This window comes from Staurois parvus, unplaced genomic scaffold (assembly GCF_062004578.1).
Source record: "Staurois parvus isolate SC_StPar_1 unplaced genomic scaffold, SC_StPar_1.0 ptg000287l, whole genome shotgun sequence".
Lineage (NCBI taxonomy): Eukaryota > Metazoa > Chordata > Amphibia > Anura > Ranidae > Staurois > Staurois parvus.
Genome location: NW_028318083.1, coordinates 8072400 through 8086630, shown reverse-complemented (window position 1 = coordinate 8086630; position 14231 = coordinate 8072400). Strand labels below are relative to the sequence as shown.

The following is a 14231-nucleotide window of genomic DNA, read 5'->3' as shown; positions in this document are numbered from 1 at the left end:
CCAGTGTCATTAGTACAGTGTCATGTAACTGTAACAGTAACTGTATTGGTGTCACGTATTGGGGTTTTTTTTTTTAGCAAAGACATGTAGCAGAATACATTTTGGCCTAAATTAGATTTTTAAATTTTTTTACTGGACATGTTTAATAGCAAAAAGTGAAAAAATGTTTTCTCAAAATTGTCGGTCTTTTTTTTTTTTGTCATAGCGCAAAAAATAAAAAAAACGAACAGGTGATCAAATACCACCAAGAGAAAGCACGGTTTGTGGGAAAAAAAGGATGTAAATTTAATTTGGGTGCAGCATTGCATGACCGTGCAATTGTCAGTTAAAATAACGCATCGCTGTATCGCAAAAATGGCCTAGTTAGGAAGGGGAGTAAATTCTCTGGAGGGAAAGTGGTTAAAGAGCTTGTTGACATCAGCTTGCATGCTAAAATATTCTCACTGGTGTGCATTGTTACAACACATCACACTATTTACTTTTTTTTCTTAACCATTTGCATACCAGGCACTTATACCCCCTTCCTGCCCAGGCCAATTTTCAGATTTCAGTGCTGTCACACTTTGAATGATCATTGCGCGGTCATGCAATACTGCACACATATGAAATTTTATCATTTTTTTCACACAAATAGAGCTTTCTTTTGGTGGTATATACTTGCTGCTGGGTGTTTTATTTCTATAGACAAACAAAAAGAGCAAACATTTTGAAAAAAAAAAAGTTTTTCTTTGTTTTTATTATAAAATTTTGCAAACAGGTAATTTTTCTCATTCACTGATGTGCGTTGATGAGGCTGCACTAATAGGCAGCACTGATATGCAACAATGATGGACACTATTCCTTCCACCAACACCAATGATCCTAACATTGTTAACAACAAAGAGGCACTATTCATTCCCCTAATACCAATGATGAGACACTAGTCCTCCCACTGACACCAATGATGAGACACTAGTCCTCCCACTGACACCAATGATGGGGCACTAGTCCTTCCATTGATACCAGCAAAGGGGCACTAGTCCTCCCCCTAATATCAATGATGGGGCATTGTTTACTCCCACGGACACCAGGACACACTCTTCTCCCACCCGCTACAGACCGGCGAGACCCCTGGTCTAGGCAGATCAACAGACAGTGTGAATAAAACCTAAAAGAATTCTAATTGTTAATGTAAGGAATAAATTGGCTGTAATACATGTTGGCCATATCTGTCACTGTTATACGAGGAATCTCCTATCTAAACCTGCCCAGTATCAAACTTTCGGAATAAAATGTCCCTTACCTGAGTGCAGGGACAAGAAATCTGTGCACCTTCTAGCTGACAGTATAGCATCTAAGGTGACTCCTTGACTATTCCTGACATTCAAACTATGAAAACAAAATTCAGTCTCTGATAAAAGAAAAAAACTACGCTTCCTTCAGGAATACCCTTCTGTAAAGCAAGCATGCCAGTCCCACATGAGAAGTACTGATCAGTATAAAGTTCTCAAAGTTTTCTTGCTCACCTTTAAAACTCTTTACTCTGTGTGTTGGATCATGACAGCACTGCGCTCTTTCCGGATTAGTAGCCTTTAGCCTTGTAACACAGCCCAAAGAGTAAAACAACAGGGGAGGGAGCATGAAGATTTCTTAAAGAGGCCACAGTTTGTTATTTAAAGAGGCAATCTACATCTAAGCAGATTTTATTTTTTAAACGTAGGTTGCACCTTTAAAACCAAACACATTGGTCTTAAAAACACAAATTCCTTTAAAACCGAACACGTTAATTATACATGTTTTGAGGCTAATTTAATGCACATAAGGCACCAAGTGAGTATAGTTGCCACCTTAAAGCGGAGCTCCACCTAAAATGGGAAGTTCCGCTTTAAAGACTGGTCCCCCGCTCCCCATTAAGGATTGGCACCTTTGGGGGGCGGGTATCTGACTTTGACAGGTACCCGCTCCCACTTCCGCTCCAATCGCCTAGGCAATCGGAAGTCGAAGGTGTCCTCCTTCCCTCCCCGTAGTCTTGTGGGACACGTGACAGTTCCCAGGAGACTACAGGACCATTCCGGAAGCGCAGCACTACTCGCGCATGTGCAGTGGGTACCCCGCTGTAAATCCGCAAGCTGTCACAGCCGGGTGCCCACACTGAAGATGAAGGTGCCCAGGGAGAGAAGACGGCCGGTAAAACGGGCTGCAGGGGACACACCATGGGACTGAGGGACAGGTGAGTGCGTGTTCTTTAAAAGTCAGCAGCTACAGTTTTTGTAGCTGCTGACTTTTATTTTTTGACAGCGTGAGTGGAACTCCGCTTTAGTCAGCCACAGAACCTGTGTAATTAACCACTTCCCCTCCTGAGGATTTACCCCCCTTCCTGACCCGGCCATTTTTTGTGTTACGGCGCTGCGTTACTTTAACTGACAATTGCGCAGTCATGCAACGCTGCATTCAAATTAAATTTGCATCCTTTTTTCCCCATGAAAAGAGCTTTCTTTCAGTAGTATTTGATCGCCTGTGCGGTTTTTATTTTTTGCACTGTAAAAAAAAGGCCGACAATTTTGAGAAGAAGACTATATTTTGACTTTTTGCTATTAAACATGTCCAGTAAAAAAATTTTTAAAAATCAAATTTCTTCATAAATTTAGGCCAAAATGTATTCTGCTACATGTCTTTGCTATAAAAAAAAAATCCCAATACATGTAAATTGGTTTATGTGAAAGTTATAGCGTTTACAAATGACAGTATATATACGGAGCTTTTTCTTTTTTTTTTTTACTAGTAATGGCAGTGATCAGCGACTTATAGCGGGACTGTGGCGGGCATCCACAGTAGCATTTGCTTAGGCAGAGCAGAGTAGGACTGGCCATAGAGGGATTACTTTGACACAGTTGGCCAGCTTAAGCATGTATTGCAATATGTGTGAACTAAATATCCCTATTTGTTGCATAGTCTTCTTGAAAGGATATATACCAGTGTGCAGAGGGTCCTTCAGAATTTCTAGTGTTAATATGTGGTTACACCCCTTTAGCACCTGATGGATAAATGCATGCACTAGCTATTGGGATTTGAGCACAGGTATATCTTGTCTGGGGGGAACTGACTTGGTGTCACTAACATCCCCAGTGACACCAATACAGTGATCAGTGCTAATAAAAAGCACTTACACTGTACTAGTGGCACTGGGCAGGAAGGGGTTCACAGGTGGGGCGATCAAAGGGTTAACAATGTGCTGTTTTACTAGGGGCTGTGTGTGTGTGCTTCACTTAAGCACACAAAAGAAATGTATAGAGCATCGCCAGTCTACCCAGCTTCTGCATTGGAGGGGGAGAGGACAGCGGGCACTGACAGTGGCGGCATCCATCCCTTTCCCCTGGAGAAGTCAGACTGCATAATCCAGTCTGTGCAACAGCAGGGAATCTACATCCAGGAGACTGAAGGGAGGGAAGGTTAGAGGGAGAAGAACTTGTCACAGGGAGGAGGAAAGAGGGATACTTCTAATATACCTAAAGAAGAGAGAAGGATAATCATGATATACTTACTGGAGAGGAGAGGGGGGTTCACGCAGGGGCGGACTGACCATTTAGCCACTCGGGCACGGCCCGAGGGCCCGGGATCAGTAGGGGGCCCCATGAGATGCCCCTGGTACCTTTCATAGGCTTTTTTGGGTGTGGTTTGAGTGTGCGTGAGGACACAGGGGCCCCATGATTTCCTATTGCCTGGGGGCCCCATGAGTTGTTAGTCAGCCCCTGGGTGCAAGTAGCCAGTTTTGCCTAGGACGCCAAATAGTCTAGCACTGACCCTGCTCCCGCGGAGCTATTGTGCTCTCCTGAAGGGGGCATAGGGAGCCATCCCTGCAGGGAGAACACCCAGGGATTATTGCTAGTCTATAGCCTCTGGGAATAACCAAATTAAAAATCCAACATGCTGGTTTCACCCAAACTGATTCCCCCAAACCTCTTCTGGCGGCAGGGTATGATGTGCACAATTGAAGGCATAGCATGCTCTTAATGACTATGCTCAACAAGATCATTGTTATGCATGTGTATCTTAAGGTATACAAAAAGAAAGTATCTTCGATTCCATGAAATTCATGTTTGTAATGGACTAGTAACTTAATTTTTATAAATGGCATAAAGTTGCTGCTGTAATTTCCTATCGAAGAATTTAGTGGTATTTCATGAATAACATCAAGGTGTTTGGGGTCCAGCACATAATGATACTCTTGTAGTTCCACAATTTGTATATGTGATAATGATGGGAACTTCCCTATAATTTCAGGTATCATATTCTGTCCCATAATGGAGACTTTCATGTTGTGAAAACTTCTTTTTATCAGATAAAATCACAAATATGTAAACAGTATATAAACAAGTATTAGCTAACTAAATTTCTGATATTTGATTCGAATTCAAATCAATTTGAATACTTCCAAAAATTCAAATCCATTCGAAAACAAATAGAAACAAAAGTAAACGAACTACGAAAACAAATCATCCAAATTTAACTATTGCAGCAAAACCAAATTGTTAAAACTATCCGAAATGAAACGTAAGTAATTTTTTTGTTCTGCACATATCTACTGTCAATCACAGCCAGTGAGAAGGGAGTGGGGGCGGAACTGAGCTCTGTGTGTCCTATACAGAACAGAACCAGCTTGGGAGCGAGCACGCACAAGTGCCCCCATAGCAAGCAGCTTGCTATGGGGGCACACAGCAGGGGGAGAAGCACCGGCTTCATTGCACAGAGCAGGCAAATATAACATGTTTGTTTTTAAAAAAAATTAAAATGGAGCCTTTACAATCACTTTTAATAACACAATCGGAAAAGGACATAGGCAATCCTCTTGACCCGAAACAGTGGCCTCTGCGATGGGGCACAGCTTTGCAGTTTGCAAATTCTTCATTTGAATTAAGCCAACTACAAGGTACTGCTTGAATGTGACATGGTACCCCACAGACTGGCAAAGTTTACCTAGGGAACCTTACCTCAGACCTGTGTTTCAGGAATTTCAGCATGGTGGGCACACTAATGTACATTTGGTGGGACTACCCTAGAATCAAAAGGTTTTCGAGAAGTGTCTATCAATTAATTTACATTGTACTGGGAAAGAGCATTTTGTAAGAATCCATACAAAGCCCTCCTACACCTTCAACCTTCCGATTGCACTAAAGATTAATTCAAACCTCTGACTTTAATTTTCACAATTGCTACACCAACCCTAGCAAAAGCCTGGAGGTCCATTACTGCAGTCTTAAAGGTTAAGCAAAAAATGGCATGGTGCCTGGTTAATGAGAATTTTGCTTCCATTTTACAAAATAAAAGCGACCCCCCCCAAAAAAAAGCATGGTCCCATGGATGGCACATTACCTTCCAAAAGACTGTAATAATTCATTGATCATCTTGCATTTACCTTGGAGCATAAGGGCTTGACTCCATGGTCTGTGCTGCCCTTATAGGTAAAACTCTATTCCCTTGAGAACACCCCACTCCATCCACCAATCTTCCTGTTCTCTTTCTCATTTCTTTTACATACAAAACCTGACTATGTATAGGCTCTAGGTACAGAGCGCCTCCTCCATCTGTTCAAATATTGACATCAAGGTTTCTCCTGCAGGCACCTCTATAGAACATTCAATGGTTTAAATTACTGGGGCACCTATCAGTTTTCTCATCAACTAGCCCAAAACCTATAACTTGTACCTACAGTATATTTGTGAAGCTTTTAGTAAATTTTCACCTCTCAGGGCCGGTATACACTGGGATCACATGAGAATACCATGTGGTTTGGTGCCCACAAACACTACGTTGGGGTACCATTAAAAATGGCACCCACATGCAAATCATTAGGACAGCTCATTTAACTGCGGTGTGGGAAACACACATGGAACACACTTTTCTCCCACCACATTCAGGTGTGAACTGGCCCTTAAAAGAGAAATTTCAAATTGTTTTTTTTTAAGTCACCGGCTACAAATACAGGTACTTACCAGTGCCTGGAGTCCAACGCTGTCTTCTCGTAGCTGGTTCTACCACTACAGGTCTTCGGTGCTACCATGGTTGATATGGGAGCCAGCTGTGGCTTCCTGAAGAACCATAGTCAGTTCCCTGCTTTGCATGTGCAAGCTTGTGTGCTGTGAATGGTACTGCAGATGTGACTGTAATGTCATCTTAAAGTAACACCAGTAAAGTGCAGCACTCCTAACTTTTTGTGTAGACATTCCTTCTTTGGAATAGAAAGGTTAATGGCCAGGAATGTAATGAGGAGGCCTTTGGCATGGAGATGGTCACAAGATGGTGGAGGGTTAAACCTTTCAGCAGGTGTGTTGTTCTGGTAGAAGCGGGGCAGGGTCTTATTCTGTTGGTGCCATTACCAGCCATACACAAGCCCCCTTACACTCTTGCAATATTGATGGAGACTGTAAAATCAGATCTTAAAGTGGAGCTCCACCCAAAAGGGGAAGTTCCTCTTTAAGCCTTTGTCTCCCACTCCCCATTAAGGATTGGCACCTTTGGGAAGAGGGGGGGGGGGGGGAGCAGGTACCTGAATTTGACAGGTACCCGATCCCACTTTCGCTGCAATCTCCTAGGCCAGGGGTGTCAAACTGGTGGCCCAAGTCCCATCATGCCTCTGCCTTTGGGAGTCATGCTTGTAACTGTCAATCGTGCAATGCCTCATGGGACTTGTAGTGTGGCAACAGTTGGAGGGCCGCCAGTTTGACACCCATGGCCTAGGACGGTGATCGGAAGCAGAAGTTGTCCTCCCCGTAGTCTTCTGGGACACGTGACAGGTCCCAGGAGAATACGGGGCCATTCACAAAGTGCAGCGCTTCTCACGCATGCGCAGTGGGCACTCGGCTGTGAAGCCGCAAGCTGTCACAGCCAGGTATTCACAATGAAGATATCGGCGCCAGGGAGAGAAGACGGCCGGTGACTTATTTTTCTCCAGGTGGAACTCCGCTTTAAGGCCCCATTCAGATATTTGAGATGCAGGAATGCAAACACTCCTGCATTGTGTTACAAGGTATTGTGCGTTGAAATGCTATTATTTCTGAATGGCACCCCAGCACACCTAGCCATCACGCGTGTGTTGCATCACATCACAACGCATGGTAACTTTGGGTCGTGCAATTTGATGTGATTTAGGTTTAGATTTCAAAAGAATGGGTTGCCCTACCATAATGCAAATGTGCAGCAACACAGCTTGTGCATCGCACAGATATGAACCTAGCCTCAGGCTAGGTTCACATATATACGGTGCGGTATATCGCATGTGATTCGCACAGGAACCGCACCACATTCCTGTGCAAATCACATGCGAATTGTGTGCGGTGCAATTGGAGCCATACATTTTGTATGGCTCAAATTACACCATAAATGCACCAAAGAGGCGCAGGAACCTTTTTTGTTAAGCACTAGAATTGGACCACATTAGTATTAACACCCATGCAATCCAATTCTGCACATCGCACCGCGTTTTGCGGACTGATTTGGGGGTTTTAACATACACACCCGCAGCCGTTCGCATGAACGGGGTGCGATTCTGATGCAGTGTAGAATTTGCACAGAAAACGCTGCAAATTCCGCACCACTTCAGTGTGAACCCAGGCTCAATGTTCATTTTTTTTTTTATTTGCAAACATTTTTCATAAAACTTTTTGAACAATTCTACTATTCTTGGTTGCAATACTGGGAACATCTTCTAAAACAAGAGAACCTAAATGTGTATTTCCACTTTTGCAAATTTCAGAAAGCACCCACACTGTCAGTTATGTGATGCCATTCACACAACATACCCAAATGACATTAAACAAAATTATATATTTTTTTTTACCTTTCTAGGTGTTTGTTTGGTGTAGGCCTCTTGCAGACTGCAAGCTACTATGAAAAACTTGAAATGCGAGGAGACTCAATCTATGCAAAGAGGGACACAGTGAGTTTACCCTCATTCACCTACAATGCAGAAATCCAGCTACTAGATATTTGCCCTTCGTTAGGACAGATGTGTTCAAATCTAGTTTACTAAACAATAATAAGATAAGGTATATATCACTTGCCCCCTCTTTTCTATCCATAGCAGAGAAAAACTTCAGCTTTATAATTTTTCCAGACTTGCCTTAACCTAGGGATCAATCCTTTTGTCGCATTTATTAGGTGAATTATCATCGAGCTCTTATATTGTTTCACCGTGAGGTCAGTATTCTGAAACAAACAGACCCAGGGATCCTTCAGTTCGCTAATTCCCGTTATGCAAACTCTTCCTATTCAATTAGTTTAAATAGGAAAAGTTTAAGCCCACACTTACCCTCTGTTGCTGCCTTAACCGAATATAATAAAAACTACTGCCTGACTTTGACTTGGCAAAGGGTCACATGGGTTCTGTTAGGGGATGATGTCCTGAAGCAACCAGAAAATCAGTGACTTAGCACAGATGCCTCCATTTCACAAATGTGAAACTGGCTTCAGATGTGTTCCAATGTGATCACCAAATGAAGGGAGCTGTAGTTATTACAGTTCTAATATCTGATTAAGTTACAGGGGAGCAGGGGCACAACATAGGAAAGGGTTAGTATACAGTTAGGATCCCCTTTAACAAACAGAAACAGTAGTAAGCAGTATTATTTATACATTATATAAGTATACATTATATATACAGTATACATTATATAAGTATACATTATATTATACATTATAAAAGTATACAGTATACATTATATAAGGCTACAAGCATAAGAAAAAGGACAGTCAAGAAAATCAATCAAGGAAAAAAAAAAATCAAAAGGTCAAGTACAGTTAGGAAACGGACAACACTTTGTGCCGTTTCACACTGATGCAGTGCGAATCTGATGCAGTTTGACAGTGCGATTTCTGCAGTGACAGGTGCTAATTGAATGTGATTTCTGAAGGGACTGGGCATAGCAGGAGATGAAATTTGCACCACACCCACACTAAACTTGCACAGGAACCTTTTTTGGACTGGATCAAATTCACACCGTATACAGTGGGGCAAAAAAGTATTTAGTCAGCTACCAATTTTGCAAGTTCTCCCACTTAAAAAGATGAGAGAGGCCTGTAATTGGCATCATAGGTAGACCTCAACTATGATAGACAAAATGAGAAAAAAAATCCAGACAATCACATTGGCTGATTTGGAAAGAATTTACTTGCAAATTATGGTGGAAAATAAGTATTTGGTCACCTACAAACAAGCAAGATTTCTGGCTCTCACAGACCTGTACCTTCTTCTTTAAGAGGCTCCTCTGTCCTGCACTCATTACCTGTATCAATGGCACCTGTTTGAACTTGTTATCAGTATAAATGACACCTGTCCACAACCTCAAACAGTCACACTCCAAACTCCACTATGGTGAAGACCATAGAGCTGTCGAAGGACACCAGAAACAAAATTGTAGACCTGCACCAGGCTGGGAAGACTGAATCTGCAATAGGCAAGCAGCTTGGTGTGAACAAATCAACTGTGGGAGCAATAAGAGAATGGAAGACATACAAGACCACTGATAATCTCCCTTGATCTGGGGCTCCACGCAAAATCTCACCCTGTGGGGTCAAAATGATCACAAGAACAGTGAGCAAAAATCCCAGGACCACACGGGGGGACCTAGTGAATGACCTGCAGAGAGCTGGGACCAATGTAACAAAGGCTACCATCAGTAACACACTACTCCGCCAGGAACTCAGATCCTGCAGTGCCAGACGTGTCCCCCGGCTTAAGCCAGTACATGTCCGGGCCCGTCTAAAGTTTGCTAGAGAACATTTGGATGATCCAGAAGAGGATTGGGAGAATGTCATATGGTTAGATGAAACCAAAATAGAAGTTTGGTAGAAAGACAACTCGTTGTGTTTGGAGGAGAGAGAATGCTGAGTTGCATCCAAAGAACACCATACCTACTGTGAAGCATGGGAGTGGCAACATCATGCTTTGGGGCTGTTTCTCCGCAAAGGGACCAGGACGACTGATCCATGTACAGGACAGAATGATTGGGGCCATGTATCGTGAGATTTTGAGTGCAAACCTCCATCAGCAAGGCATTGAAGATGAAACATGGCTGGGTCTTCCAACATGACTATGATCCCAAACATACCGCCTGGGCAACGAAGGAGTGGCTTCCTAAGAAGCATTTCAAGGTCCTGGAGTGGCCTAGCCAGTCTCCAGATCTCAACCCCATAAAAAACCTTTGGAGGGAGTTGAAAGTCCGTGTTGCCCAGCGACAGCCCCAAAACATCACTGCTCTAGAGGAGATCTGCATGGAGGAATGGGCCAACATACCAGCAACAGTGTGTGCCAACCTTGTGAAGACTTACAGGAAACGTTTGACCTCTGTCATTGCCAACAAAGGATATATAACAAAGTATTGAGATGAACTTTTGATATTGACCAAATACTTATTTTCCACCATAATTTGCAAATAAATTGTTTCCAAATCAGCCAATGTGTTTGTCTGGATTTTTTTTCTCCTTTTGTCTCTCATAGTTGAGGTCTACCTATGATGTCAATTACAGGCCTCTCTCATCTTTTTAAGTGGGGAAACTTGCACAATTGACTAAATACTGACTAAATACATTTTTGCCCCACTGTATATGTGAACAGGCCTCATTGGAAATGATGCTTTTTGACATTACATGCAAATCTATGCTTTCTGAAGGCATCTAATCCGCATAGACTTCGCAACAGTGTGAACCGCATTGACCCCTGGTTCACATATATGCGGCCGTGCAGGCCGTGTTTTGCGAGGGTGCGAGAGCACATTCATTTGAATGGACACCCGTGCCACGCAGGGAGGAAGTCCCTGAACTTCTTCGGAAAACGCAGCCCGCAGGGTAACCTCAGTTCCCAGTACGGTTGTGCTTTCCAGTGTGCCATTAGTACTGGCACCCGTCCGCAGGTCCGCATTCCTCTGTGCAGGTGGTGCGGCTGCATGGATTTTCGTGTGGATCCGCAGCGGCACCACCCACACATATGTGAACCAGGGCTTAGTAGGTATATACTCACCGGCCACTTTATTAGGTGCACCTGTTCAATTGCTTTCACAAAATTGCTAATCATCCAATCACATGGCAGCAACTCAATGTATTTAGGAATCAAGATGTAGTCAAGACAACTTGCTGAAGTTCAGAGTATCAGAATGGGGAAGAAAAGGGATTTAAGTGACTTTGAACATGGCACGGTTGTTGGTGCCAGACAGGCTGGTCTGTGCATTTCAAAAACTGCTGATCTACTGATATTTTCACGCACAACCATCTCTAGGGCTTACAGAGAATGACCTGAAAAAAAAAAAATATCCAGTGAGCGGTAGTTGTGTAGACAAAAATGCCTTGTTGATGTCAGAGGAGAATGGGCAGACTGGTTTGAGATGATAGAAAGGCAACAGTAATTCATGTCAATATGGAGCAAAATCTCTGAGGAATGTTTCCAACACCTTGTTCAATCTGTGCCACAAAGAATGAAGGCAGTTCTGAAGGCAAAAGGGGGTCCAACTAGGTACTAGCAAGATGTACTTAAAATTGGCTGGTGAGTGTATAAAATAATAATAATGGAATATAAACAATACAATGATTAGATATTGAATGTATATAACCTGAAGTCAAATTATCCAGCTCTAATTCAATTATAACCAAGCACTTTGGCTTTTGGCCCAAATCCATCCAGCTTCATAGACCCAGGTGTGACCATGCTGCATCTCTGAATTGTAAACCACATAATCCTAACTGTGAAGAAACATTTCTAGCACATTCAATCACATACACAGCAAAATGAGCTGGAATCATTGGCAGATCACCACTTTTTAACCACCTACAGTCTGTTACCTGCAATAAGGTGTAAACATACTACCAATTTAGTAAACATTACATTTTATTAGCAGTCTTCAAACATAAATCTTCATAGTTATTAATAATCATGAGATAATAAGGCATAGAAAATGCATATTGAATAAAGGATACATATATCAACTTCAATTGTGGAGTCTCTCTTCACAATAACAATGAAAAAAAGAAAAAGTGACATTTGAAACTTTGGCCTCTGTACATAGATCTCCATGCTTGAGTTATTTTCACCCAGACTGCTGAAACTAATATTAAAGTGGAACCTTACCCAGAATAGACCAATTAAAAAAATATATAATGTTCTTTAGTGAGAAACATACATTTCACATTAATAATACTACATGAAATGCTGTAAATTGCCTTCAGCATTGTTCCTGTCTCTTCTTGCTGTGGGCAGCCATTTGTCTGAAACCCACAGCCCTTGAGCAGCAGTAAATCTTTAGGCTGTCAGCAGATTGGCCTCTAGTGGCTCTGATTTTAGGCAGTGTCAAAAACTAGAAAGCAACTGTGCATGTGCAGAGCAGGATCAGCCGTGTATTACTAGATCTTAAAAAGTATAGGCACTTATTTTTAATGTTTTACATAGCTATACCTGCAAAAGGGCCACCCTAAAGTGATCTAACAGGACTACATTTTCTGACTAAAGTTCCACTTTAAAGTGGTTCTAAAGTCAGTTTTTTTTTTACTTTGCCTTCTCTGCATTAAGAAAATAAATCCTCCTGCATGCAGTTCCCCCCACCAGTTCCCCTTATACTTACCTGAGCCTGACCTCTCTACCTCCTTATTGGCTCAGATACAGTAGCAAGAGCCATTGGCTTCCGCTGCTGTCAATCATAGCCAGTGAGAAGGGTGCAGGGCCGATCCTCACTCTGTATGTCTTATAGAGCCTGCACGAGTACCCCATAGCAAGCGGCTTGCTATGGAGGCACTCAGGGGGAGGAGTCAGGAGCGCCATCAAAGGAGGACCCCAGAAGAGGAGGATCAGGGCTGCTCTGAGCAAAAACCACTGCACAGAGCAGGCAAGTATGACATGCTTGTTATTTAAAAAAAAAAATTTAATTGAAACCTTTACAATCACTTTAAACCTTTTTAGCATATACACAGAACTAGATTTGAGGTATCTGCTAAGAAACTGAAATAGAGTTAGCAATTAGCAACTGGATAAAGAGAAAACAGGTGGCGCACACACCTAGTGCATTATCCAAGGTTTATTGTAAAGAGTAAAAAATAATAAACACATACTCACAAACGAAGCATGTATCTAAAAAGCATAGAAAAATGATGATGGCCACAATGGCAGGCAAGGTGTCCTCACTGTCACTGCGGTCAAATGGTTGACGCGTTTCGGGGACAAATCCCTTTCCTCAGAGCTAATGACTAGTCTCTGATGCAGATGTGTAATGAATGGAAAGTGGGAGCCTTGCTGGTGATTTAGTAATTAGCAACAGTTCATCTAAAGAACTGCAGATTTAGCAGGAGTGTAGAAATGTTGTTAGCAATGGTATAATGCTGCACCTGTTGGTACCCAATACAGCTATCTGCAGACAGAAGCAGGAGCGATTCTCAGATGCAGAGCAGGACATTCAAGAATGTCCTATGTAGAAAAGCCCTTATACATATATAGTACCTCTTGAACTGTGAAGTCCCCCATGCTGCCACTGAATATGTCCAGGACTGCTAAGAAAGTGCAAATAAACTTCAACCTAAAGATGTCCTAATCAACCCCTATCAAATGGAAATAAGTCGAAAGTGTTTCTATATAGTGAGCTTTCTTACCAAAACAAGGAAATCATACTGTCCTAGGCACAAGTGAACATTAATATTTCACACTCATTTTATTACCAACAATAGTACTAATCATGATTATTACTGCAAAAAAGTGATATTTCTGTCTCTCTTAGTAGACCCCGTAGGATCTCAGCATTGTTAGCTTGGAGCACGAACAGATTGAAACTGTTAATATAGTTTGGTGGTTCCAGCTTCTACCCTGCTGCTCTTGACACTAGTCCACAATCACTTTATGGTAAAATATCTGTTTGTCAGATATGTCTTTATGGTAAATTGGATATTCCCTACAGATCAATCTTTTTAATAAAATATCAATTACATATTTATATTAACAACAGTTAAAGTTCAAGTTTTGTTAATATTTATTAAGGTAAATTTTCAAAATGTAAGGCAGTGAAAAAAAAAACAAAAAAAAAAAAAACTACAATTTTACTCTCTTCTGGAAAAAACTGATAATTGCATTCATGCACTCTTCTGACAGCCAGCGCTCCTTGAGGCGTTCACACTCTTCAATATTCACAGCATGCAGCTTTTCCTTCTCAGTTGCACGCATTAACTGCTTGGAAAAAGTCAAGGACTGTTGGAAAAAGCAAAGAGGAAAAGACATTTTGTTAGAACAT

The 14231-nt window shown here is 42.0% G+C and overlaps 2 protein-coding genes across 2 annotated transcripts in view; both read right to left on the bottom strand.

Annotated features, from left to right (window-relative positions):
• The window catches only part of LOC149458357 (enoyl-CoA delta isomerase 2-like), a 70784-nt gene extending 69200 nt beyond the window's left edge, over positions 1-1584 (bottom strand). The window contains exon 1 of the mRNA XM_089682208.1: positions 1506-1584. The gene's annotated coding sequence lies outside the window, so the exon portion shown is untranslated. The remainder of the gene's footprint in view (positions 1-1505) is intronic.
• A 12371-nt stretch (positions 1585-13955) lies between these two features.
• The window catches only part of ECI2 (enoyl-CoA delta isomerase 2), a 52817-nt gene continuing 52541 nt past the window's right edge, over positions 13956-14231 (bottom strand). The window contains exon 10 of the mRNA XM_089682207.1: positions 13956-14188. Coding sequence (XP_089538333.1) covers positions 14033-14188 — 156 coding nt within the window. The 3' untranslated portion in view covers positions 13956-14032. The remainder of the gene's footprint in view (positions 14189-14231) is intronic.